We start from the raw sequence: 26,628 nt of genomic DNA, 5'->3' as shown, positions 1-26,628 counted from the left end.
AAAAGTAGCCAAGACAATTTGAAAAAGAACAGAACAGTGGGACTTGCTCTACCAGATACTAAAACATAGTAAAATGTTACGGTAATTTAACAGTATGGTTTGGATGCTGAAATATACATGTTAGCTTAAGGAAACAAGAATATAGAAATCGGACCCTCACGTATGAGAATGAAAGATACAATAAAAATGACATTTCAAACCAGTAGGGAAAAATAAGAATTCAATAAATGGTATTGGGACAATAGACTTATACACACTTGGAAAATATAAGTTCCAGATGAATTAAGGACAAATCTAATATTAAAAACATGTTATAAACTTGGACTAAGTAAGACCTTCTGAAATATGACTTGGTTGGCAATACACTACTGTGTGACTAGCACATTATTTAGCTTTCTGATGTATTGTGTTTTTTGTTTTTAATCAATAGAAAGGAAATGATAATAGAATTGTGAAATATACTCTGATCTGGCAGAGTACAAATCTCGTTTTTTACATTAAACTTTGTGGTTTAATAGTTGTATCCAATTCTGCATACTTCAGTCCTCTAGAGGTACTGAAATTTTATTTTTCCTGTTGCTGTTAACATATTTGAGTCTAATATGCAGAAATTCTCCCTGTGTTAACTTCTATGTTAACTCCTGTATATCGGCACTTCTGGAAGTGACAAGAAAATTTTTTCCTTTGACATTTTTGACAAGTTTTTAACCTACTGACATACCTGCTTGTTAATATCTGATTATATATGCCTATACAAAAAACAGCAAAACATCAGGGAATTCTGGATATTCTTTGATTTTTTTTTTCCTTATGAGATCAGTTCCCGTAAGAAGAAAATTATTGGTTTTATCTAATGTACTGGGCCACTTTTAAGCATTCTGTCCACTCCTTTGCAGTAAGGAGTAAATGCTTTACCAAGTGGATGTAAAAACATTATAAGGTCATTTTTTTTCCTTCTTAAGCAATAAGGTAAAAAGTCAAAAGCTGCTTCATTGGTAAACCTGTTTATTGGCTTTGGGGCTTTTTTCCCCCTTCCCAGATGACCATTCTATGACAAAGTAACTCTATGTCTAGATCAAGACTCCTAGTTTCAAGTGAGAGAATTCAACTCAAGCCAACCCAAGAAAATTTCTAAGAGAATAAAGTGGCTTACATAGCTGGAAGGTCCAAGGCTGGGTACAGCTTCAGGCATAGCTGGTTTACGTGGGTAAGGCCTGACCCCACCTGATCTGTGTGGAATAAACTCCACCCAGAAAGAGGCAGGGCTTCTTGCCAGAATAAGGGAAGAAAGCGCTGAACTGGCAAAAGCAACAGCTGTCCACAGCAGTAACTGAAGATGTTTCCTGGTTCCACACGTCATACACATAGTGCCGAGATTGTCATCTTCTCCCTTAGGTTATCGTTTGCATCAAGGAGTTGCAACATTACAGCAGTCTTGCTTGATCACAAGCCGAATGCCTGTAGGATATCTGCTTCAGTTCCTTGAATGCATCTCTGTAATGAGGCTAGAAAACAACTTGCCTGCTTTGTTTCCTGTTTTGCCTCCATGTTATTCTATGGTGCCATTCACTAAGTAACGATCTACATTTTATTTTGTGTTTGTGTGTGTAGGGGTGTGTATGTGTGTAGTTGTGTGTGTGTGTGTAGGGTGTGTGTAGGGGATGTGTGTAGGGCGGTGTGTGTGTAGGGTGTGTGTGTGTAGGGGTGTGTGTAGGGTGTGTGTGTGTGTAGGGGTGTGTGTGTGTAGGGGTGTGTGTGTGTAGGTGTGTGTGTAGGATGTGTGTGTGTGTGTGGGGGGGGTGTGTGTAGGGGTGTGTGTGTATGTGTCCACATGCGCATGTGCATGATTTAATTAGGACAGGATAATGTACCATACATAAAAACTATGGAAATGGATGCTTATAACCTCTAATGGGATTTGAATGAAGTCTCCTAAACAGGGTTCTGGGTCTCATATTCCTGGAACTGCAGAAAGTTCCTGAGGCTTCATCATTCGTGTCTGAAGGTCTAAATGCAGTCATCCTTGATCCTGTTAGAATTGCCCTTGACGTCAGGTGAGGACCTGCCCTGGTAGGGCGAAGGGGAGGCTTCTAACATCTTTGAGAACCACAGTTCCTCACTGCAGAGCTGTGACTGGGGCATGTTGGTGCAGCTGACCAGCACTTGGCCTCCTCCTGGGGCTCCCGTAGCCCTCTCTCCCTCAGGGAGTCCAGGAGTATGACTGTCTTCTCTAATTCTGTCTGCTCAGGAGGGGTTCAGGCACCCATCAGAGTTTTTTGTTCCAAAATTAGGCGTGTTTGTTCTCTCTCCACTCCTTCCATCCGCTGTCCACAGTCTCTCACCCCAGCCATTAGAATGCTTTGTCTCAAGCACCAGAGCAAGAAGGAGAGTGGCTCTTGGTAACCATAGGCAACCATGAACCTGTATTAGCTATTTGTGCTTTATTTGTAAGATGCAATCTAGCCCCTGGCTGGGTAGATGGGAACATGTGCTCTACAGTTTTTCTTGTACAGTAAAATACTGGCTTCTCTGTTTTCAGAATGACCAGTCCATGGGCGAGATGCAGATAATTGGAGGCAACGATCTTTCAACACTGGCTGGAAAGGTTTGTAAATGGAACTCTGCTCGGTTCACACTGATGTCTGATGTCGTGGGGAAATCAGTGACCTTCATTTCAGGTCAGCTCTTGCAATACAGTTCAGACACTGTCCCGGGTTTGCTAATTCATGCAAGTGGATGTGTGAGTCCTGTTAGTGGTTTCTCCTTTATAAAACACTCCTTTTACAGTGCTTCCAGGATGTGATGCAGACCAAATCTTTCGTCTTCCAGCTTCCTTCCAATCTCATTTCAGACAACCTCGTATTACAAAACCCCACTGGCACTCCTGTTCTTTCTTTTCTGCTCACCCTTTCAGGTACCTCCTGAAAAGAAAGCTTTTCCCTTTACTTGTCTGCTTTATGTCTCTCATCTATGCCTTCACCCAGGCCCTTCAGTAACACATTTAAACAGGTTTGTTGAAATGTACAAAATTTGGGGTTAGAATAAAAAGGACTTCGAGACAGCACATTTTTCAGCCCTCTGCCTTTTTCCACCTCATTAAAAAGAATGTAACCCGTTAGATCATGCTGCATACACCGCCAGTTTTAAAATGGAGTTTTAAACATGCCAGTGCTTAATAATCAAGTGAAAAAATTGTTTGGATTCAGACATAAATACATACTTCGGAAAGAAGAGTTGTTTCATAAAGCAGATGGTCTTTGTGGAAATGTGACCTGAAATGCAATTTTTGCTGTGAATGAAAACAACACAGAATCTGTTTTTGTTCAGCTCTACTGACATATCTTGTATTCATTATCCCTGAACAACTTCAGCTCTCTTAAGTAAAATGGCTCAGTCTGTTACACAAGCTCAATCTCTCATATTTGTGGTTGTTATTGTTACGCAATGCCCGGATGGTGAAAAGGAATAGCAACTACATTTAATAAAAAGATGAATAATAACATTAGGGATACTCCCACACCACAAAGACTCTACCTGCAAAATAGCTCACTTCCCTGTACTCCGAAGACAGCATAGTTGCATTCAAGTGTTAGATTGCTATCTAGTAGTAGATTATGTTCCATAGAAATTGGAATTAACTTGATGTTAATGTTTCACTAGCCCACCATTTGATGTTGCTATTACAGTGTATAAAATAGCATCCTAGAATGCTAAAATACTCAAAGCAATTTCCAGAGAATCATAACTTTTTAACACTCTTGGAGTGGTATTTAAATAAGTCATTTAATTTATTTTTTTTATCTTTTAACTTACCTTTATCTTTATGAAATGTATAATTTTATCAGTATTTGAAAATTGGCACATATAAGTTCAGTATCTCTATAATTACAAATGTATGTATGTGTATGTTTATAGTAACACGTTAACTTATGTGTGTGATATCAGATCACCCAACTTAAATATTACATTTGTATCACTTGGGGAAGTAAACATCATAGGTAAAGCCAGGTTGCAGCCTCTTATATCATCAGTATTCCTGAAGATCAAAAGCTAGCAAGTGATACTGAGCATGGCTCAATATTAAACTCTGTTTTATGTAATTTTTGTATGCAGATGTTAGTTCACTATGAAGTAAAATGTGCAAAATATTGAAGGATTCCTTTCATTTAGGGAAAGATGAGATAAACATAATTTGTTACGTCATTATACCAAGCTAACATTATTACTGTGCTTTTTTCCTCTTAAGATCTGAGATGAAAGATCAGGTAGATAGGTTTATGAATAGCAACTGTATGCTAAGTTAATGCACATTTTAAATTGAGGTAAAATTGACATATAACATTGTATTAGTTTCAGATGTACAAAATAAAGATTCAATAGTTGTATATATGGCGAAGTGATCACCACAATAAGTCTAGTGAACATGATAAGTCGTTTTAGTACTTTGTTGTATGACATTGCCTTACAGATTTATTACACAAGAGAAATATCACACCTTGTGCTTTTACTATGGAGTCTGTCAAACTGGCAACTCTAAGAATCTCAAATGAATGCCTCCAAGAAAAACCTTGCACACAGACTTGTGGTCCTTCTCTCCTTCCTTCTAACATCATCTTCTATTTCCTTTTAGAGTGATTTCCCTCTAGGATGAGAACTGGCTAGTCCCTTCCTTTAAGAGATAGAGAGGAGGCTGAGGAAAAAGTAGTTTCTTACTGGGGATGGAGTGAGCAGAAGGGGTGAAAGTGCTGTGGCTCAGTATCTCCGCCTATAATTACTGCAAAGACCCCCACCCATGAGAAAGTAGAGCTCATGGATGTTCAGGTAGGAGAGATGGAAAACCAGCCAGCAGTAAGAGCAAGCAGGAGTCAGCTTCAACTTTTGCTCACATGACAAATGAGTCTTCCAAATTACCAGGTGCGGTTTTGTGGTATATTTACACCCTCCCTGTATGTGTAGATGCACTTCTGTATGTGTTTCAATGCATGCCAAGTAGAACCTCTTGGGCTTTGAATGCACTGGGTTAATATTTCTAAGATGCATCAACATAGATTCGCCAGGTTCTCTGTCACAACAGCTTAAGGTTAAAATCCTGCAGTTCAAGGTGTGTAGGCTCACATCATAAGGGAATGCTGAATATGCCAGTGTAAACCACACTCTCTGCCTTCAAATATATCTTGAATCTGCCCACTTTGACCCATGTCCTTGGTAATCACCCAAGTCTAGACCCTTTGCTACTCAAAGTATTGTCTAGGGCAGGGATCAGCAGACTTTCCAGGTAAGGACAGAGTAGTAAGTCTTTTAGATTTTGTGGGCTAGTTGCAACTACTTGATTCTGCCATCATGGCATGAAAACAGCCATAGATAATATGGCAACAAGTGGTATGTTTCAGTAAAACTTTATTTACAGAAATAGGCAGCGGGCCAGATTTGGCTGATGAGCTATAGTTTGCGGACGTTTGGTCTGGGAACCAGGACGGTCAGTACCCCCTGGAAATGTGTTAGAAATGTAGTATCTCAGATCCAACCCCAGATCTTCTGAATTAAGTCTTCCTTTAACAAGATCCCTAGATGATTCCTATGAACATTAAGGTTTGAGAAGCACTGGTCTTCTAGGGAGAGGCCACCACTGTACCTTCTCTGGTTTGCTATGATATGGCCTCACAAGTCTCCCTGACCTTCTGCCTGCACTTAACCTTTGCCACCCTCCAAAGCATTCTCCACAAAGCAGCCAGAGGGATCTTCTTCAAATACGAATTGGATCACATCACTAGCCTACTGAAAACCTTTCAGTGGCCTCTCAACTAGCTTGTCAGATTTCACAACAAAAGAACCAACGAAAAACAGGATGCCAAGTTAAATTTGAATTTCAAATAAACAATGAATAAATTTTTAGTATAATTATGTTTCATGCAATATTTGGAACATACTTACATTAAAAGGTTAATTGTTATTTATCTGAAATTCAATTTTAACTGGGTGTTCAGTATTTTACCTGACAACCCCACTCCTAGTGCTCTGAGATTAGAAGCCAGACTCCTTCTCACAGCCTGTAAGGCCTGTGTTATCTGGCCCTGCCTCTCTCCCAGCAGCATCATACACCACCCTCTCCTCCATGACCACACTGGCTAAGCTCCTTCCTGCCAGGACCTTGGACAAACTGTGGCTGTACCTGGAATCCATTTCCCAACGATTCCTCAGGTCTCCCTGTATAAGGGAGGCATTCCCTGACTTTCTGTCCAAAATGAGCACATGCTCTCCCGCTCTATACTCCCCCCATTCCCCACTACTCTCTGTATCAGTACCCTGTTTCCGTTGGAGCCCTTTCCACAATTTGCAGTGTGTACTTTGGGGCTAATGTTTTATTGGCCTATTCCCCACCCACCCCCCAAGTATCAGTGTGACGCAGACAGGACCACGTCTGTCTCACTCACCATCCTGTCTCCAGCATGGTGCTCAGTGCCTCATGCATGGCAGGTCACAAGAAGTGTTTGGTGACTGAGTCTGCGCAGGTTCCTCTTAATCTTAGGTGGAAATCAGAAAGCCATTTTCCACTCAGTTTGGGAAAGGGAAGACATGGTGGAAGGAAGGCATAAATAGAAGCCCCCTGGTCACAACAAAGGACACCTCCACCAGCTGGTTTTGTTTAGAGTTGGAGGAGAAAGGTGTTGAATGGAGAGAAGGGAGCATGCTCTTTGTGGAAGAAGGGATTTAGTGTTGCAAGAAATTCAAGGGGGAAAGAGTTGGTGAATGCTACATAGCTGAGGGTGAAGGAGTGTAAAAAAAAAAAAAAAAAAGGCTTAACTTTTGGAATTTCTTTTTCCTTAAACAAAGAAAGGAATCAAATGAAATGGCCTGCCCTGCTTGCCCCTTCTTTAGCCTGTCAGAGAAAGGCTAACCATTAAGAGTTAAGAGAACTTTAAAAATAAATTTCAGAATCTTTCAATCATGCAGACCATACACCAGCTGGGAAAAGACTTAAAAGGAAAAAGCAGCCAACAATTAGTGGGTGCTTTTCTAATGGCTGTAGAAGAAAGTCTGAAACTGCAAATAAATGTCTGCATTTGGATGAATATCTGCATTGGAAGGGTGGTAGGTCATCATCTAATCTCTCCCTTCTCATATAGTCATCACATCATTTCCCAATCAATGAATTTACATTGAAGTTACATTAACCATTATATTATTTTTCTGCCATGAACTGTACATACGTTCTCTTTTTAAGTACTCAGTACCCAGAGAAGCACTCCAGGGGTCTTTCCAAATGAGACTCTTTCTTGAATTTAAAGAAATCCAAGAAGGAATGACTCCTTGGGACTGTAATTGTCTTATCTAGAGGAGGGTGCAGTTTTCTTTGGGACCAGTTCTGGGAATAACACAGAAGAGGGAGGAAGAGCAGCATGGAATGAAGGGAGGGGAATAGGAAAGCCAGGGGACAGGAGTGGATAAGTGTGACTGAAGGAAATTCGTCAGCAATAGGGAAATAATAATTTAAAAAACTGAACATGTAAATTGGATTTGGTCTGTAGAATACATTGGATGTCCCAATAAAGAGTTTAACTTGCTCAGAAAAACAAGGAGGAGCCATGAAAGTTGTGTTTTGGGAAAATGAACTGGCAGGAGGGTAGGATTAACAGAGGAGGCAGAGAGACTTCAGGTAGAGAAGCCAGTTAGGAGGCGGTGTGGGGAGAGCCAGCATGAGTTTGTATTTGAACTACATGAGCAAAGCAGGAGTAGAAGAGAAGGGATAAGTTCTCCAAGGAGCAGCGACAGAGTTAAATGGTTAAATGAAGGTAGAAGGGTTAGAAAGAATGTTTTCAAATGTGTTTATAAAAGAACTTTTTAAAACGTGGGAAAACAGCTCACCTGTGTAATTTTCCATGCTGTACGTTGGAGGCATGATAAGCCCCATAACTGTCCTATGTAACTCTTAAACCCTCTAAGGATGAGCAAGTTAAAACATTTGGAAAAGGGAGACTCTAAACAGCCCCCGTGCACCTTTCTCTTTCCTTGCTTCTTTTTTGTTTTTCTCTCTTTCCTTCTTCCTTTCTCTCTTTTTTCTTTCTTTCTATTCTTCTTTCTTTTTTTTTTTTTTTTTTTTAAAGGGAGAGACGCTCACATGGGAGGCTGGTTGAGTCATGGTTCTAAATAGGTCATTGCTATTGAATAAAGGGAGCCCTCAATGATGAAGTTAAATGGCCTCTCTTTGCTCACAATGTTAAAAGCATTTTACTCGGTGCGTTTAAGCTGTCTGTGCACCATGCTCTCTGGCGGATTTTTTTCAAAGTTGATTTAATCCTGGCACTTCATAACATATGTATATCCATTAAAGCCAGAAGATTCTATTCATGTTCAAGAGAAATCTCTGAAAGGGTGAAATAAAACCAAATGCATGGAAACAAGCTCAAATCTGGCAACGGGAAAACACAGATGTGCAGGTTAAGTACAAGACTTCGGGAGACGTGGCCCCCGCCCCCCAATAAGTTTCTAATCAAATGCCAGAACGAAGCATCGGAACCTGCCAACATTCCCTCCTTGGCTGCCTTAGCTCTTTCATTCCTTTTTATTGCATCTGACTAGGCTGAGAATAATCATGAAAATGCCCACCAACTGACGATTCTGGCAATTTTGTGAATTATCACATAAAATGAAATGCTGAACTACATTCCTTTCTCCATGGGCTTTATACTCACACTCCTTCCTACTCATGCTCAGCATCCGCAATCAGCTTATCCTCACTGCTGCCATCCCTCTGCTTGGTGTGACAGCCACAAAAGGGCACTGCTGGGGATAAGACTGTGGTGTGCTAATCACTTTGCATTTTAAAAGATTAAAAGTAGGAATAACGAGTTGAAGAAAATCATTTAGATTTGTGTGATTCTTTCCTTCTTTCTTTCCTTCCTTTTTCTTTAGGAAGCTTGATGTGATTACCTTTGATTAGGATCGTACAATAGCAGACGAAGAACACACTTCAGAGATTCCCCATAGAATTTTTGCCTGCAGCCCCCAGGCTGCAGATTTTACTGGCTTCCTGGGAGGAAGTGAGCTAGGTGTGATGAGATGACTAAGACAGAAACTGGCGGACAGCTCAGATTCAGTGATCAGAGTTATCAGATTGGAAGTGTCTAGGAGGCACAGTGTGTTCTGAAGAAATTTCCAAAGCTGCCCACTCAAAAAAAAATGGGAATTTTAGAAGATTTCTTTGCGGCAATTTAAGCAGTAAACGTTAATTATAGCTCAATTAAGGAGGAGTTGTACATCATTAAGGAAAAAGTGGAGGGGATGTATCAAAAGCATAATGAATTAGAGAAAATGAAAGAAATAAGGTCAGAATTATTGATTTGTTCCACAGACATTTCTTGAGCAACTACTATATACCAGTCTCCATGTTATATATTGATTGTTTAAACATGACTTAGTCTTTGTCCCTTAGTTTGTGGAGTTATTCTTAGTACATGAATGAAAATGTAAATAGCTTAGTTCTTTTAGACACTAGTAAAAATGCTTCCGAGTTGAGGTAGTCGCTTTCTCTCTCCTCGTAGGCTACCTCTTGTGTCACATGGCTGAGTCAAGCTTCCAAAGGGACTAAAGGCATTGCTTTTGTTGGAGGTAAGCTTTTCACACAACAGTTAGGCCACTGAAAATCCAGACAGTGGCATATATTACTAATGAAAAACTTTGGAAACATAGTGTGATGTTAAGTAAAGGAAAATAAGTCTATATGTAATGACCACTCTATATAACTCATTAAAGAACTCTAGATTTCTCCACAGTTCCCTTTTAATAGCAGTCGGTTTGTCTGTACCAGTATTCCCTGCCCATCATTCATGAGCCCACCAAATAATTTTACTTTTTAAGTAACTCAGAGAGTTATTTGTATTGTTACAGATATTATCAATCCATTTCTTTCTTTCTTTTTTTTTTTTTTGTAATGAATTATTTCATTTAGGGAAAATAAATTTTTCTTTACATATCTTCTTGAACTTTTCTTGTTATACATGTAAAACCAGTGTGTTCATGGATGTAAATTAATATAAGTAATCTCAATATTACAAAAGAATAAGATTTATAATTTAGGATCAATTCAGAAATATAGAATATTTTCTTATGTTAATATTATAGTATCTCTGGATACTTTTAAAGACATTAAGTTAATAAAAAGATACCTTCCATTCTTTCACCCTTTTACAGGACTGTTTTGAAAAAAAAAAAAAAGGATTATCCTAAAAACAAAATTAAAATTGTAGCTAACACATCTTACAATTAAGGGGCTAAGTCCTAGTTAATTGTCTGTGCTTGTGTGACAAAGAAAGAATTATTCCTTCTTTCTATATTTCTCCATTGCCATCAACTAACCCACGAAATTCAACACTCTGGGTCATTAGCATGTTTTTCATTTAAAATATTTTGTCAACACTTTCGGACTCATGTTAATAGAATTAGAGAATATAAAAATGCCTTCGAGTCAACAAAGATTATTTTATGATGTGGTTCATCTCTCTTTGGCAATTTTGCTTAGAAAAGACTAGACCATATCTTTTTTGTTTGTTTTCAATATCTAATTAATGTTTTTAATTTTTATTTCCTTTGTAAGTAAAAATAGCATTACATATCTAGTGGAAAAAAGTTACTTGTTCCTTTTCTTCAGGCTCACCTTTTAAGCATGAACAAATCTCTACACTTTCCTACACTTTTAGGAAAGGAATCACGCTCCGTCTTGAGAGTTGTTCTATTTCCCAGAGGGTTAGGAGTGTTGAGAATATGATTCCAGGACAGATTCGTTTCTCCTCACTTCACTGATACTCCTACGCACCTTAAAAGACAATGATTATATACAAAACAAAAAGCACTACTGCATATATTGTGTCCACGCCTCCAGAAATTTATAAGGAACTAGAAATATTCTGTGTACTTGTGTACGCTTTCTTCTTGTCTCTTTGGCTAAGTCAGCTAGCCAGTGATTGTTAGCATCATAGCAAAACTGTCAATGTTGTAAAGGCGTGTCCAGATGCAATGATGCTGACCCCTGCCGGAAGGGTTCCTGAATGAAAAGATGTGGATCTTGCATAAAAAAAAGGCGTGGTTGCCCTGGGAACGGCTCAAATCTGTGTTGCTATAATATGAGCAAAGGTCAATCTTTGTGTTGTGTGGAGACCCTTAGTCACTGGGTCATGTACAGCAGTGAACTTTTGTGTTACTGTGACTTGTGTAGCAGAAGTGTTTGCCATGATGAGAGTCTGGGATGCTGGTGGGTCTCTGTCACTAAAACATTTGATGCATGGGATGTTTTGGCTATTGTGGCTGAAGCATTTGCTGTGATAGTTTTCTGAGGAGTTGTTGAGGCTTCTGTAGCTGCAACATGTACAGTGGTGGGTTTCTGAGGAATTAGTGAAGGCTTTCTGGCTGGAATATTTACTGTGGTGGTTTCTGAGAAGCTGACGGGGCTTCTGTAACTGGAATATTTACTGTGGTGGGTTTCTGAGGAGTTGGTATAGCTTTTGTAACAGGAGCATTTACTGTGATGGGCTTCTGAGGAGTTGATAGGGCTTCGGTACCTGGACTATTTTATTGTGGTAGCTTTCTGAGAAGTTGGTGTGACCTTGGAAATTTGAGAACTTTCCTTGCATTCTGGCAATAGATCACTCCAATCAACAGTTTTTCCCACGAGAATACACTAACTAGAAGTTCTACCAACTTATTTGTACCCTGTATTACATGAGAAGAAGGGGGATGCGCCAAATAATATGTCAGTTGTTATATTAACATGACCATTTATTATTTCTTCAGGATCCGGACATGATTTTTTTTTCCCCCACAAAATTCATCTGGTTTGGACCACATAAAATTCTGAAGGCAAGTTAGTTTTCCTGATAGAGAATGATCCCTTTTGTAGCCCATATGGCACTCATACTCTACAGTGGAACCCACTGGGAAATAATTCTGTTATTTATAAGGCTGTTTGAGAGATGCAAAGAGTAGCCTGGTTGGAACATCACAGCTATGATTACAGAATTCTGCAGTCTGTGACCACTCATTGTCCTTAAAACAGATCACTGTGTCTGGCTTGCCAGGAACTTTTACAAAGCCCTTATTACATTTGTACATTACTGTGCTTCGTTCAGGAAAACTAGTACAACCTTCCAAAGCTGGCTGGGCATTCGGTACACCTTGGGGGGGAAGGCTGCAGTCACTCCTCGCAGCCTGTGGACACAGCAGCAGCAGCAACACGCTCAGCCCACCGAGGAGGCGCAACACTGCAGGGGCGCCTCGCCGTGTGGGACACATAGTGCAGGGGGACAGGGACCCCACCCCGAGACTCAGTGGCCTCCGCCACAAAACCAAGTGGGCTCCAGCAAGGAGCTATAAGTTGCAGCACCTTATCAACCCATTTCTTAATACTCCAAAACCCACTGAGAAATACAGTTAAACTATACTTAACCAATACTTTTCTCATACTAATCCTTCCAAGAAAGAAGAGCTTGCCTAAAAAAAATAACACACTGGAAGATGATAGGAAAAACAATTAGGACTTCTAAGAAAAGAATAAACAAGCTCTAAAAGGTAATATAATGATAGTACACTGTAATTATATTATCTTTAGTGGGGGGGGATGTAAGCAGTATAAGATACAGTTGTAACAAAGTAACTGCATTGGGCAATGGGGAAAGGAAGTGGAATAGTATAAAAGAACTAAATCCTTATCTATTATATAATATAGTAAATAGATAATGTCTTAAATTATTAAATTGAGAAACAGAAACACAGAAAAAGAGACTATTATGAATTAAAAGAGAATTAAAAATCCAATGTGTGGTCTTATATTGGACAAACCAGCTACAAAGGCTATTTTAAGGACAATTGGAGAAATTTAAATATGTGCTAAGTTTTATATCATATTTAGAAATTGTCAGAAATCCAAGATGGTGGAGTAGATAAGCACTGTGCCTGCTTCCTTCCATGGACACATCAAAAGTACAATTAAATTACAGAACAATCAACCTAAAGAATCATCTCAAGTCTAGCTGAACAGAAATTTTATAACTAAGGATATAAAAAAGAAACCACGTCGAGACTGGTAGGAGGGGCAGAGACAGGAAACAGGCTGGCCCAAACCTCCATGTGGCAGCTGTGAATCAGGGTGGTTAACGGAACTTACTGCCTGGAGGAGGGAGGGACCTCAGCCCCACATCAGGCTCCCCAGCCTGCAGGACTGGTGCTGGAAAGAGGAACCCCAACAACATCTGGCTGTGAAAAACAGGATTCCTACTGTCTGAGTGGGACAGAAGCCTAGGGGAAACGCATCCTCTTAAGGGGCCCGCACACAGACTCACTCTCAGACACTCATCCTGGGCTCCAGCAGAGGGACAGTGACTCGGGGGGAGTCAGAGGCATACGGAGAGGGCAAACTGAGGTGTGTGGCTATGGGGCCAGGGCTGAAGGACAGTTGCCATTTTTCCTGTGAGGGGGCTTCCTTCCATGCAGCCAACAGGCAGACGCCATCTTTCCTGTGTTGAGCCCACACCCACAGGCCAAAGCTGAATCTGATTGGGCTGGTGAGCTCCACTGCTCCACCCTGCTGACTCACTGCGACCCCCTTCTCTCAACCAACTTGAGGATCAATGGAGGCACTTTCTTGGTGAGAAGCTAGTCCCACCCGCACTATGTGTACACTCTTCCTTGGTAAACTATTGGAATCCTTGGGCCCCACACAGGCAATGACTGGCCTCGATGTTCTCTGAGATGTTTTCCAAGTAGCTCCAGTCTCAACACTGATACCAGAATCTACATTAATTGGCAACCACAAGTCTTCCCACTCTAGTGACTCCCTGAGACCCTACCTCACCCAACTTGTGTGCCATGAAGCTCTATCAGTGACTGAATCTTAAGGTAGCCAGCAGGTGACAGCAGGCCTAAGGGTGTCCTGGCTTTTTGTGGAGCAACCCTAGGCCTGGTACTGGTGGCAGACGTCCTTAATTCACAGCGTGGCCTCACCCATATGCCTCTAGGTTTAGCACAGGCAGCAAACAACTGCAGATCACTTTGTAGCTCCTACCAGGTAGTTGCCTGGGCCTGCACCAGAGCCCCTCCTAAGAGGCCCCAAAACTAACACACTTGGAGGTTGGCTTCAGAGCACTGCCCAATTAGCCGCACAAGCAGCACACCCAAAGAGTCATCTCAACAGGTAACAGAGCCCACTGGGGTGAATCCCACTCAGTGGGGTAAGTCCCCCACACAACAGTTCATGAGCTGTGGACGTGGTTAAACCTCACAGCCAATCACCCTGAGGGTCAATCCCACCCATTGACCTGCCAATAGCAATCATGGCTCAACTAGGCGGACACACAAAGCCCAATCAAGGGACACTCCTGGAACACCTGGAGGAGATGGTGCCAGGGCCCCACAGGACATATGGCCACCTGATGGGTGACATAGCAGATCTACCTAATACATAGAAACAAACGCAGAGAGGCAGCCAAAATGAGGAAACAAAGAAATACGTCCCATATGAAAGAACAGGAGAAAACTCCAGAAAAAAAACTAAGCAAACTGGAGGCAAGCAACCTACCAGAGAGAGTTCAAAACAATGGTTATAAGGATGCTCAAGAAACTTAGTGAGAACTTCAACAAAGAGATAGCAAGCATAAAAAAAGGACATAGGAACCATTTTTAAAAAACCAGTCAGAAGTGAAGAATACAATAACTGAAATGAAGAATGCATTAGAAGGAATCACTAGAAACTGGATGAAGCAAAGGATCAAATCAGCGATTTGGAAGACAAAGTAGCAGAAAACACCCAATCAGAATAGCAAAAAGAAAAAGAATCCAAAAAAATATGAGGATAGTTTAAGAGACCTCTGGGACAACATCAAGTGTAACAACATTCGCATCATAGGGGTACCAGAAGGAGAAGAGAGAAAGCAAGGGATTGAGAACCAATTTGAGGAAATAATGACTGAAAGCTTTCCTAACCTGGAGAAGGAAATAGACATGCAAGCCCAGGAAGTGCAGAGAGTCCCCCAAAAAATGAACCCAAAGAGGCCAACACCAAGACACATCATAATTAGAATGGCAAAGGTTAAAAACAAAGAGAGAGTCCTAAAAGCAGCAAGAGAAAGGCAACTAGTAATTTATAAGGGAGCTCCCATAAGACTGTCAGCTGATTTCTCAACAGAAATTTTGCAGGCAAGAAGGGAGTGGCAGGAAATATTCAACATGATGAAAAGCAAGGATCTAGAAGCAAGATTACTCTATCCAGCAAGACTATCATTTAAAACCAAAGGGCAGATAAGGAGTTTTCCAGACAAGATAAATTTAAAGGATTTCATCACTACCAAACCAGTGTTACAAGGAATGTTAGAGGGACTTTTTTAAGATGGAGGGAAAAAGATCAAAATTCTGAATAATAAAATGGCAATAGCTACATTATCTATCAACAATTACTTTCAATGTAAATGGATTAAATACTCCACTCAAAAGACATAGGAGGGCTGAATTAAAAAAAAATAAGAAAGCAAGGCCTTTACATATGCTGCCTACAACAGACTCACTTCAGATCAAAAGACACACACAGATGGAAAGTAAAGGGAAGGAAGATGATATTTCATAAAAACAGAAATTAAAAAAAAAAAGCTGGAATAGTAATATTTATACCAGACAAAATAGACCTTAACACAAAAGCTATAAGAAGAGACAAAGAAGAAGCCGATAATCCCACTTCTGGGTATTTATCTGAAGAAACCCAAAACACCACTTCAAAGGGACTTGTGCATCCATATGTTCATTGCTGCATTGTTAATAATGGCCAAGATGCAGAGGCAGTCTGTCAATGGATGAATGGATAAAGAGGAGATGATACCTATATATACAGTGGAATATTGCTTGACCATGGAAGAGAATGGGTTGTTGCCATCTGTGGTGGCATAGATGGACCTGGAGAGTATTGTGCTGAGTGGAGTGTAAGACAGAGAAAGACAGATGCAATGTGATTTCGCTTATATGTGGAATCTAAAGAACAAAATAAACACAAAAAACAGAAACAAACTCATAGATACAGAGAACATTTTGATGGTAGCTGGGTGGGATGGGAGGTAGTGTGTGAGGGTGAAAAAAGGGGAAGGGATTAAGAAGTATAAATTGGTTGTTACAAAGTAGTTATTGGGATGTAGGGTATAGCATAAGGAATATAATCAATTATATGACAGTAACTATGTATAGTGCCAGGTGGGTATTCGACTAGTCAGAGGAATCTTTTCTTAAATTATGTAAATGTCTAACCACTCTGCTGTACACCGGAAATTAATATAAAATAATATTGAATGTTCACTGTAATTGAAAAAATTAAAATGGGCGGAAAAGGTGAGGGGGAGTAAGAGGTCCAAATTTCCATGTACAAAACATGTGAATGTAATACACAACACCGGGAATATAGTCAATAATAATATTATGATAGCATGGTATGTAGTCAGATGGTTGCTGGACTTATCATGGTGATCACTTCTTCAGGTATATAAATGTTGAAAGCTATGGTATACCCCTGAAATTAATATAATAATGTATGTTAGCTGTATTTTTAATAAAGATATTTTTAAAAAGAAATTGTGATTTTATTAAATGTGACAATATTTAGCTATGCATAATAAAGAATATCGCGATGACCTTTATTTTAAAGTACATAAACATCGTAAAATACTTTAAACAGACAGACATCAACATTTAGAAAATAGACTTTTCTATTTGATTTTTAACTTTTGTATGCATTACGTGGATTTTTAAGTGTGTTTAAGTAATTTTGACAATATATATCTGGATTTGTACACATCCGTGTCCCACTTCTTAGCCACCACTTCATCTTATAGTTGAAGATAATCTTCTCAAAGATGACTCTTTTGTTTTGCAAGGTTCTGAACTTTCAAAAAAAAAGATTTAATTACAATCAGTGCACTTAATTAGGCAAAAATGCAGACTAACAGTTTAGAAAGGTTTTTCATTGTCAGACTGAAACAAAAAGAGATCCTAAACCAGGAGATTAAATTTACCAATTATTTTCCCAGTATTCTCTTTTGTTAATAGGCATGGTTGGTCACTCTCTGTCAAACCAGAAATGCGCATCCTAACTAAATGTTATGGGTTCATGGTTAAGATCATAGCAAATCTGGTTAGAATACCAAGGAGAGTCCTCTGTCATTGTGATTCCTAGGGTAGAGAGGATACTGGGAGCATGAATTACCTCAAAAGTGGACAAAATAATCTTACATTTTAATGGTAAAATTAAGATTTTCAGGGAATTTAATGACGAAATAAAATACCATACCTGAGAGAAAAACACTTCCTGAAAGAATTCTACCTCAGAATTCATTTGACACATAAAGTAATATGGTGCAAATTTAACAGACTTTTTGGTTGGTTGATTAACATTTTTATTCCTTAAATCTCATTTGCAGTAGATATAAGTAAGATACCTAAGGTGCAAGCCTTAATGTAATTTTTTTAAAGTATTATATGAATCATAGGGATAAATGAAAGGTCATCTAAAGAAAGGCACCATTACACTGAGGAACTATCCACACCATTTAGTTAATTGGAATGGCATATTAACACAGTCATATTTTAATTTGGTGGGACAGTATTGACATGTAACTACTAATCCATTTAATTGGTTGATTTTAACTCATTAATAAGTGTAATCAGTTATTATTCCTTCATTCAACAAATAATTATGGAGCATCTATCTACAGGTATTTATGCTGGGGACTGAGAATACGTAGTAAGCTAAACAAACATGATTCCCACCCTCATGGATTTTATAGTCTAGTGGGGAAGACGGGTATCAAACAAGAAATTAAAATGAAACATAATCAGTGTTCTTAGGGGAGAAGTCGATGAATGTATTGAGAGTACATAGCAATGAATCTCACCAGGTCACTAAAATTAAAAACCAGGCACCTCACAGCCCTCTCCCTAGCCCACCCCCTTCCTCGGGGTTGAAAATTCAAAAGTAAGTACAGAATCCCCAGTGATTTTGGTGGCTACTCAGGATTAGCTCTGTCACAGCTGAGTATGGGATCCCTCTACTGTGCATTGTCTCCATTAACAATGCAGTTTATGTCAGCTTTGCTTCCCTGGTAAAAGGCATAGTAAGCTTTGTATCTCAAAGAATGCGGGGTGGGGCACTGGCAAGAATTGTGGAGGTGGGGTCACTTTATGAGTAGTTCCTCAGACAGGTAACAGAGTCTAAGATAAGCCTGCTCCTAACCCGAATAAAGATATTAATATTGTAACACCAAGTAATCCCAGAGAGACCGTAGAAATGAGTCAGGAACACCGAGATTGTCTCCAAGCATTTGGGTTAGATAGAGTGGGGCGGTCCAGCTAAGCAAATTGTGAAATTCTAACTGTAAGCAAAATGTGTGTTTATCTTGTGAGCCAGATTTGCATCATATTCTAAATAACTGGTGTTTGTTTTTCAGAATGTCCTCATTGTTGAGGTAAGCCGACTTTTCCTAATCCATATTTGAAAGTTGAAAGAATCTAATGGTGAGTTTTAAAATATAGAACTTGTCATTGAATTGGCCAGGGATTTATTGGATTCCTATTGGCTGTCCAGATTTGTTGACTAGGAGCCAGCTAGAATCTCGGACTTGAAATAACCAAGAAAAAAAGCTTTGCAAGTTGTGTGGTACTTTGTCATTTTTTATATCTAGTTTCACACTGTCTAAATTTGTTCTTATGCCTATTTGTGAATCAGACATTTTTAAAGAAAAGGAAACGAGCCCTGAGAACCCAATTTATTTAATAGAAAAGCCAAGGTTAGAACTCTCTTCGCCTTTAAGTGAGTGTTCTTGCTAATAACCTCTAATGACTTTGATCATTTCTACCTTCAGCATCCAAATAAAAAATACAGTCAATTTTAGAATGGCATTCCAAAGGAAAGCTATGATTTAATTTAATTGTTTTTTGTGTTTTTAAAAAAGAAAGAACAAAAGGGAGGGAACAGGGAGCGGGAGAAGGAGGAAGGGAGGACAAAAAAACAGACTTTATGGCAGCAGTGGACTAATATAGCAAATGTCCATGTTTCCTTCAAGAGCACACCTGGCTTATCAGATGGCAAAAATTCAAGGGAGCCTGTTTTCAAGCTTTTGTTACACAATTGCCTGTGTGTGCCATATGTATCTGCAGTTCTGGCTGAGACATAACCCGTGAAGTAGACCCTCTAGCTAAATGAATTGCCCGACCCTGGTTAAATTCAGACCTCTTGTTTTGACAATCAGCTCCTGACAGCTGATTTCTGTCCCAAGGACAATAAATTTGTGCTGCCCATTCTACTCTAATTGCTCAGCAGCTCATCAGCGGACATGAGCCTCAGCTTATTGCAGCCTCGTACCCTCAGAATTCAAGGGCTGTCACCAGCTGCCGTCCAGACACATCTCACTTCCCAGGCTTAGAGTCCCCTCTTGAATGGGGAGGGCAAGGGGAAGGTGTTTATCCATTCAGTGTATTCAGATGTACATCCCATGTCCATGAAAATTCATGCGTCCTGTATTGTATTACATAACCTCGGGGCCAAATTTAGTCCTTGAATATGCGTGCACGAGTCCAAATGTACTCAATGAGGAGCCCCACATGCTCTCCAAAGGCCGAATTTAGCCTTTTAACACAGCTCAAGGATTCGAGGAAATACCAATATATTCTCCCAAGCCCAGAAGGAAGCACCTGTCTAAAAAATATAACCAACTCTGCCTCCTCCTTTCACTCCAATTCAATGGCAATTCTAATTACGATGCATTATTAATAAGGAATATAATTACCTGTCTGGATGAAAAATCTATTATGCTGCCCAAATGCATTTGGTTGAATTTGTCTGTCCTCTTTGCAAAGGATGTTGTTGGAACAGGGAGGACCATGAAAGCGCTGCTCAGTCGCTTAGAGAAATACAAGCCCAACATGATTAAGGTGGCCAGGTGAGTAGGACAATCACATCATCATTGTTTCTGTCTTTTCAAACCTGTCCAAGAGGGCTGCTAACACAGGGTGCTGTTTTCAAAGAGTGCAGTCTACCCCAAACCAGCGACCTTTTGCTCTGGAGTGTTATGGTTTGACCACACTGAACAAATAGCCGGTTTGACCACACTGAACAAATATCCGATTTGACAGCTTGCCTGAGAGAGAGGAAAGGGAAGAGGACGTGTTTTGCGGTGGCTCAGTCCCTCCTTGCTGTGCCTCTAGCTGTTTCCAGGAGCAGCTGGCTGGGTCGTGGTGCCAGTGCCCTTCACTCCACCCCCCTTTATCCAGAATCACTGCGGTGGTGCCGCAGTAGCAGAAGCATGAGTTAGAGGGCTGTGATCATGCCCCACCTGCTCAAGGAGAAAAGAACACATTTTAAATACATATTTTAATGATGTTTGATTCTATTTGCAATTCACAGAGATTTTATTTGGATCACTAAAGTTTTTTGTTTTGTTTTGTTTTTAACGGTAGTTTGTTGGTGAAGAGAACACCTAGAAGTGATGGCTTTAGACCTGACTGTAAGTGTTTCTGGTTTCTGTTCGTTGATGGGTTGGTTGGTTGGCTATGGTGGTTTATGTTTAAGAAATTCTTATTTTATGGCATTCTATGTGAAATGGGAGATGTATAAGACTGGTAGTCCCACAAATTCCCTATGGTCTCCCCAGCCTTGCCAGTGAGAATAGAACTCTTTACAACAGGGGCTTAATTCTAATTTACATCTTTCAGAGGAACTCGATTGTGTGCATGGACATTTTGATTTTTATGTTTTTCATAGCCCTTTACCTCCAAAGAACTCAGCTAATAAGTTTTAGGGGGTGGAGGGAGACTTGATCTTGCTGGACTCACTCGGACACACAGGAATCCTGCCATGACCACTGTCCCCTTAGGGGGATTCTCATATACCATCTCTGGAACAACCAGACAGTGCACAATGCTGACCTTCAGTGAGCCTAACTTTTAGCACACAGAAAGGGAAATCTGAAACATCTCCCTACCACCTCCAAACAAAAGTTTAGTATCACAGAGAATTAAATGTACGGTATATGGAATGTTGTCAATAATATTGTAATAACTTTGATGACAGGAAATAACTAGACTTACTGTGGTGATCATGGGTGGGGGGTGGGAGATGAGGGTAAGGGGGATCGAATATATGGTGATGGAAGGAGAACTGACTCTGGGTGATGAACACACAATGGGATTTATAGATGATGTAATACAGAATTGTACACCTGAAATCTATGTAATTTTACTAACAATTGTCACCCCAATAAATTTAATAAAATAAAATTAAGAAAAGAAAAAATTACTATTTTACCAAAAAAAAAAAAAAGCATTAAATCACTATGTTGCACACCTGAAACTAATATAATAGTGTATGTCAACTATAATTCTATAAAAAATTAAAATAAAATATAACTTCACAGACACACAAAAAATAACACAGAGAATTAGCAGATCAAGTATCTCTAGATACTATCTTCACACTTGACTTCAGACATGTGTTCTGAAAGACTTTCCTCCTCTAGGGCAAAAAGGATAAACAAGCAGCTTGATTATTTATTATTATAACACTGGAGGTGATTTTTTTTTTCACTTGCATAGGCAGACTTCAGCTTGATTTTTATAACTTCCATTTGCTCTAAAGCCTCCGAGATAATTTGGCTACAGTTCTCATCAGCAAGCTGAACAAACATTACAGCAAGAGAAGCATGCTATGGATGGGTAATGTGCCAGTGACATTTAGCCAGTGACTCTATTCTAAAAACAAGTTTCATTCCTACGCTGGATGTATTCAATGTAGGCAGTGTCAGTTCTGGGCAGATAGACGTATTCGTGTATTCCTGTCCTTTTACTGGCTTGGGGAATATATTCTGGATGTAGTTAAGCTTGGACAGGTTAATAAACAGAAATCTTCTAAGGAAATAATGTAAGATACTATACAGAAAAGGTTTTAACTGAAATTGAAAGGTACTCACTTCAGCTGCATCCAACTAATTACAAATTTCTTGTCGCTCATAGCAACAACATTAATAAAGTAGTAACAGTAAACACTAGTAAGAGGTTGTGATGTGCCCGACACTATTCCAAGAGCTACACAGAGATTGACACATGTAATCCTCTCAACATTGCTCTTATTGTTATGCCCACTTTACAGATGAGGAAATTGAACACAGCAAGGTTAAATCGCCTGCCAAGGTCATATAGCTATAGGTGTAAGTCAGTATTGAACCCAACCAGTCTGGTTCCAATCACTGCTCTTCTGGCTGCGCTATATCTGTAAGTAACATCTGCAATTGCAAATATCAGTGTAGGAATTGCACCCCTTTATCAGCGAGAGATAGATCCCCCTGATTCTTGACAGTTCTCCAGTCCTACTCATCCAACAATGCCCTTCTTTTATTCCATGAAAGCTCTGAAGATTTAGCTTTCTGAACTAGCTTTTCCCAGTTTGAGTTGCCATGCCTAGTCTCAAGTTTGATTGCTCACTGTAAAGTCATTATCGTTACAACCGGGGTTCCCTGGGGGTTACTAATATTCTTTTAGCCAGCTCAGAATCTCTGTTTCTTCTTTCTCCCTGGATTTCTGAGACTTTGTGCTTTTTGTTTCTTTCTCCTGTTTGATTCTTTCCTATATACTCGACACCTTTTATATGCTCAATGACAATCTTTTCTTCTGCTTGTGCATCTCCTCTTTGATTATTTTTCTCAAGAACCTACAGTTTGAAAGGACCAAAGGGGCTTTCTAACAGTGACACATAATGCAATCCCCTAGAAAATAAGTCCCTCACCTCTAGCACTTTCTGTGAGCAGGAACCAGTTGGTTTCTCCATGTGAAAGCATCTTTGGTCATAGGGATCAAAATGGCGGTGAGCAGTCACCATGGAGGTAACTTCTTCTGTGCTGTAAGTCCACTGGCTGCACCAAAGTACAGTTTTGTAAAAGTAAGCAAGAACATCTCTCATCTGCAATACTGTATAAACAAACATAGATTCCAAAAAACTTGATTTTGGAAAACCACTGGACCATAAGCACATTTATTCTGTTTTAAGACCTCCAAAGAAGGAGAGCTACTGTCTGTTCCTTAAGGATCCTTTTCAATAAATGTCATCTTTTCAATACATTCTTCCTTTGCTTAACCTAAGTACTTCATACTGCATTTAAATTCATTTACTCTCCTTCTGCCCTTAACAGAGATAAAACACGCATTAGTGTCATCTGCGTTGTGGACTCCAAGACTAGCATGGAAAAACACTTAGCATTCTCTTCCTCAAGCTGAACAATCTCATTTCCTTTCATCTTGTCTCCCAAGTTTTGCTTTGCAGCCCTTATCTGGCTGAGGACACAGAGTACAGTGGGAGGATCACCTCCTAGTCGCAACAGCCTATGCATCTACCTGTCCACATACTGCAGTATTGTAATAATACCTTCTGCACTTTGGGCTTTCCAGAGTATTTCCTTTGGCATTGTGTCTTTGGCTACAGCTTGCTTTGGAACGACAGGGCTACATGACTAGCTCATGCATACTTCTTGTTACCCACTGGGCTGCCCAAGCCCTTCCTCAGCTCTGGATACCAGGGGTACAGTCATTCTTCATTGTATATCTGCTTGTTTGTCTTGTCTCCCTTAGTACTTCACTCTGGTCCAGGTCCCTACTGGGCTCATCCTATGTGTTGCTCATCACTTTTCTCACTTGCTTCTGCCTAAATAAAAAGTCCTCACTGTTGAAGTGCCAACAATAGCATTTATACTTATCTAAATTTTCTTTTCTTTTTTTTTTTTTTTTACCCCTCTCTCCTCAGATGCTGGATTTGAGATTCCGAACTTATTTGTGGTGGGTTATGCCTTAGATTACAATGAATACTTCAGAGATCTGAATGTAAGTCTTGCGTGCAAATCTCTACCTTCCTTTTCTTAAACAGTTTTATCAGTTTAAAAAATATTGAAATAGTAGTAACGATGGCTGCCATTTCCTGATTATCTTTTATGTCAGTAATATTCTGGGCACTTTGCATGCATAATCTCAATTCATTTCCTCCTGTATCCCACAAGATAGGAATTAGGGTGATAGAAGCCATTATGATTATCTCTATTTTATACTAAAGAAATAAGGAAGCTAAAAGCAGAACTATGGCTTGATGTTGATTTTTCTCCAAGTCACTGACTATGCCCACCCATCCATAGTAATACTCAACATCCGATAACTTGTTTTGTGTCTGTGCTTGAAATCTAGCAGGTGCCAATTACAGTGGCATGCAGCAGCTCATAACTGTTCCCAATTTGGGAGCAATGGTTTAATATCTCTCTCTCTCTCTCTCCTAAGAATTAGAAACTTAACCCAAAAGTCACAGAGGCCAAGGGATTTTTGGGCTTAAGCCATGGGCTAAGGTCCAGAGCTACCCCTGTTCCTGCTTTCCAGTTGCTTCTTGCTCAGCCTTTCCTTTGTTTCTATTAGCTACCCTAGTATCCTACCAATAAAACCCCCTTTTTTACTTACATTATTAGCCTGACTCCATTTCTGTTTATTGCAATCAAAGTATTCCTGATACATTTCTTGCTACCCAAAAAGGGTCAAATAAGAGTCAATATTATTTTTTTATGGCTCTTTCTCCATTCAGCCTAGAGATTGTAATTTTACCAGTAAGAGATTTCTATCTCCACTCTTACTAACCAATACTGCTCCCTCAGCATTTCTGGTTGTCATAGACCCAGAGAGCTAAATTCAGAAAAGGGCTCAAAACTAAAACAACAAAGAAATTTTTGTCAAGCATTTGAATGGGTCTCTTTAGATTTTACATAAACACACGCACACTCAAATACACACATGTATTTTTAAATGAACAGTAACCAATTACCAGATGACATTCTGTTATTACTGCACAAAGTTTTCTGCATCTCATGTTAAGAAACTGATGCATATTGTAATAACTATGTATGGTGTCAGATGGGTATTAGACTTATAAGGTGATCACTTTGTAAGTTGTATAAATGTCTAATCACTATGTTGTACACCTGAAAGAAATGTAATATTGTATGTCAACTGAAATTGAAAAAGAATTAATTGAAACAATTAATCCTTTATTGTTTCAGCACATATGTGTGATCAATGAACATGGAAAAGAAAAGTATCGAGTCTAAAGAATGAAATTCTCCCCATCGAATCTCCAGATAACATCATGACTTACGACTGCACTCAGGAAGCCAGCATGTAAAGTTTGTCTCCCCGGGCGTCTTCACTCAGCAGGACAGGAAAGAAAAAAAATGTTTTAATGAGAGAGCTTTCTTTTTTGAGATTATAACATAAAGAGTATCAAAGGTTCTCAAGGAAAAGAAAGCAAGACTTTTATTTGACTTGTTCCAAATTAAACACTCCACCTTGTGACTAAGAGTTCTATCTACCTTCACACTGCTGAGCCACACCTTCTTTTGTGTCGATACAGTCATTGTGCTTGATTGCTGTACCCCCACCTAGTTACTCAAATATTTCGCACTTAATTTTTTTTTATATATGTATATACTCTATTTTGGTAACATTTCACAGTCTTAAGTACCTGGAAGCCTTTGAAATTGAGCTCTGAATCCATATACTGGGAACTAGAGTTCCATACTAAAACAGGAGAGGAAGGACAATTTAATATAAATTTCTGTTTGCGCTTTTCTGACAGGCCATTATTATCTGCTTTGACAAAGCCCTTCTGAACCGCAGCATACAATGAATCTTAATGATGTTATGAAATGAGGCTTTGCTCAGTGCTCTTGAGTAGAGCTTCCGGTATGTAATAACGGTATGTCATGTATGCATGGATGTATTCAACTGTGCTTAATACTCTGAATTTTAATTAGAAAAAATACAATGGCAGCAAGGCCCTGCTTTCTAAGTGGCATCCTTTTATTCATGTGGGACATGAGCAAATGGCAGAATTTGGGGGGAGGGGCAAGTGTTTTCAATGCTCAAAACTAAGCAAGTTTAAATTTTTCCTCTTATTTGCACCAAAGGAAAAAACACTATTATGTATTATCCTAAACAGGAACACAGAGGTTGAATTATTTTTTAAGTGGCCTTCTGAGACTGAGCACACAATCCAAGGCACTACAGAAAAAAAGCATACATAAGAAAGTTTTTTCTGAATAACGTTTTTTCCCTTTTCCCTGTTTTATGAGATGTTTTCTAATTTATGGAGATTTTAATTGAAAATAAACTTGAGTGCCAATTGAGCTGTTTTTTCTCACTTCCTAAAAGGAGCAAATGCAAAATAAATAATTAAGCAGTCTTTGTTTGGTTCTGAACCATATGCAGCCTATTGTTATCAGGTTCTAGCTTCCTTTAAACTAATAAAGAATAAGAAACCTTGTTATGTTTCATAACTGCTTACTGTTTTTCTTCTGCCTTCATATTTTTTATATTCTTTCAGCCATTAAAATGTGTGGGAGCTGGTAGCTTAAATATACTACTGCATATATCTTCCCTGTGGCTTTATTTTTGTTAACCTGGAAAAAATCCAATATATGCACCAGTGTAAGCAAACGATTAAGACAGGCTTGATCTGCTGCTTTTTTTTCCTCCTTAAACTTGCTTGTAAGCACAAGGAATTTTTAGTTGTAAAAGAAGATTTTCCTGCATATTTTT

General features: G+C 39.4%; 1 protein-coding gene and 1 pseudogene across 5 annotated transcripts in view; one reads left to right on the top strand and one right to left on the bottom strand.

Annotated features, from left to right (window-relative positions):
• Window positions 1–26,352, top strand: part of PRTFDC1 (phosphoribosyl transferase domain containing 1) — a 95,824-nt gene extending 69,472 nt beyond the window's left edge. For 4 of the 5 annotated variants that reach the window (XM_074324931.2, XM_074324934.2, XM_074324930.2 and 1 more), the window contains 6 exons: window positions 2,540–2,605; window positions 18,465–18,482; window positions 19,873–19,955; window positions 20,473–20,519; window positions 23,804–23,880; window positions 25,092–26,352. In XM_074324931.2, the coding sequence (XP_074181032.1) occupies window positions 2,540–2,605; window positions 18,465–18,482; window positions 19,873–19,955; window positions 20,473–20,519; window positions 23,804–23,880; window positions 25,092–25,139 (339 nt within the window). In that variant the 3' untranslated portion in view covers window positions 25,140–26,352. The remainder of the gene's footprint in view (window positions 1–2,539; window positions 2,606–18,464; window positions 18,483–19,872; window positions 19,956–20,472; window positions 20,520–23,803; window positions 23,881–25,091) is intronic. The other variant, XM_074324933.2, reaches the window with a different exon arrangement.
• On the bottom strand, window positions 11,192–13,524 carry LOC141568546 (complement decay-accelerating factor-like; annotated as a pseudogene).
• Window positions 26,353–26,628: the final 276 nt, after the last annotated feature.

The sequence above is a fragment of the Rhinolophus sinicus genome, chromosome 1, assembly GCF_057876585.1.
Source record: "Rhinolophus sinicus isolate RSI-liver-muscle chromosome 1, RSI-T2T, whole genome shotgun sequence".
Taxonomy (NCBI): Eukaryota; Metazoa; Chordata; class Mammalia; order Chiroptera; family Rhinolophidae; genus Rhinolophus; species Rhinolophus sinicus.
This window is presented reverse-complemented; position numbering and strand designations above follow the sequence as displayed.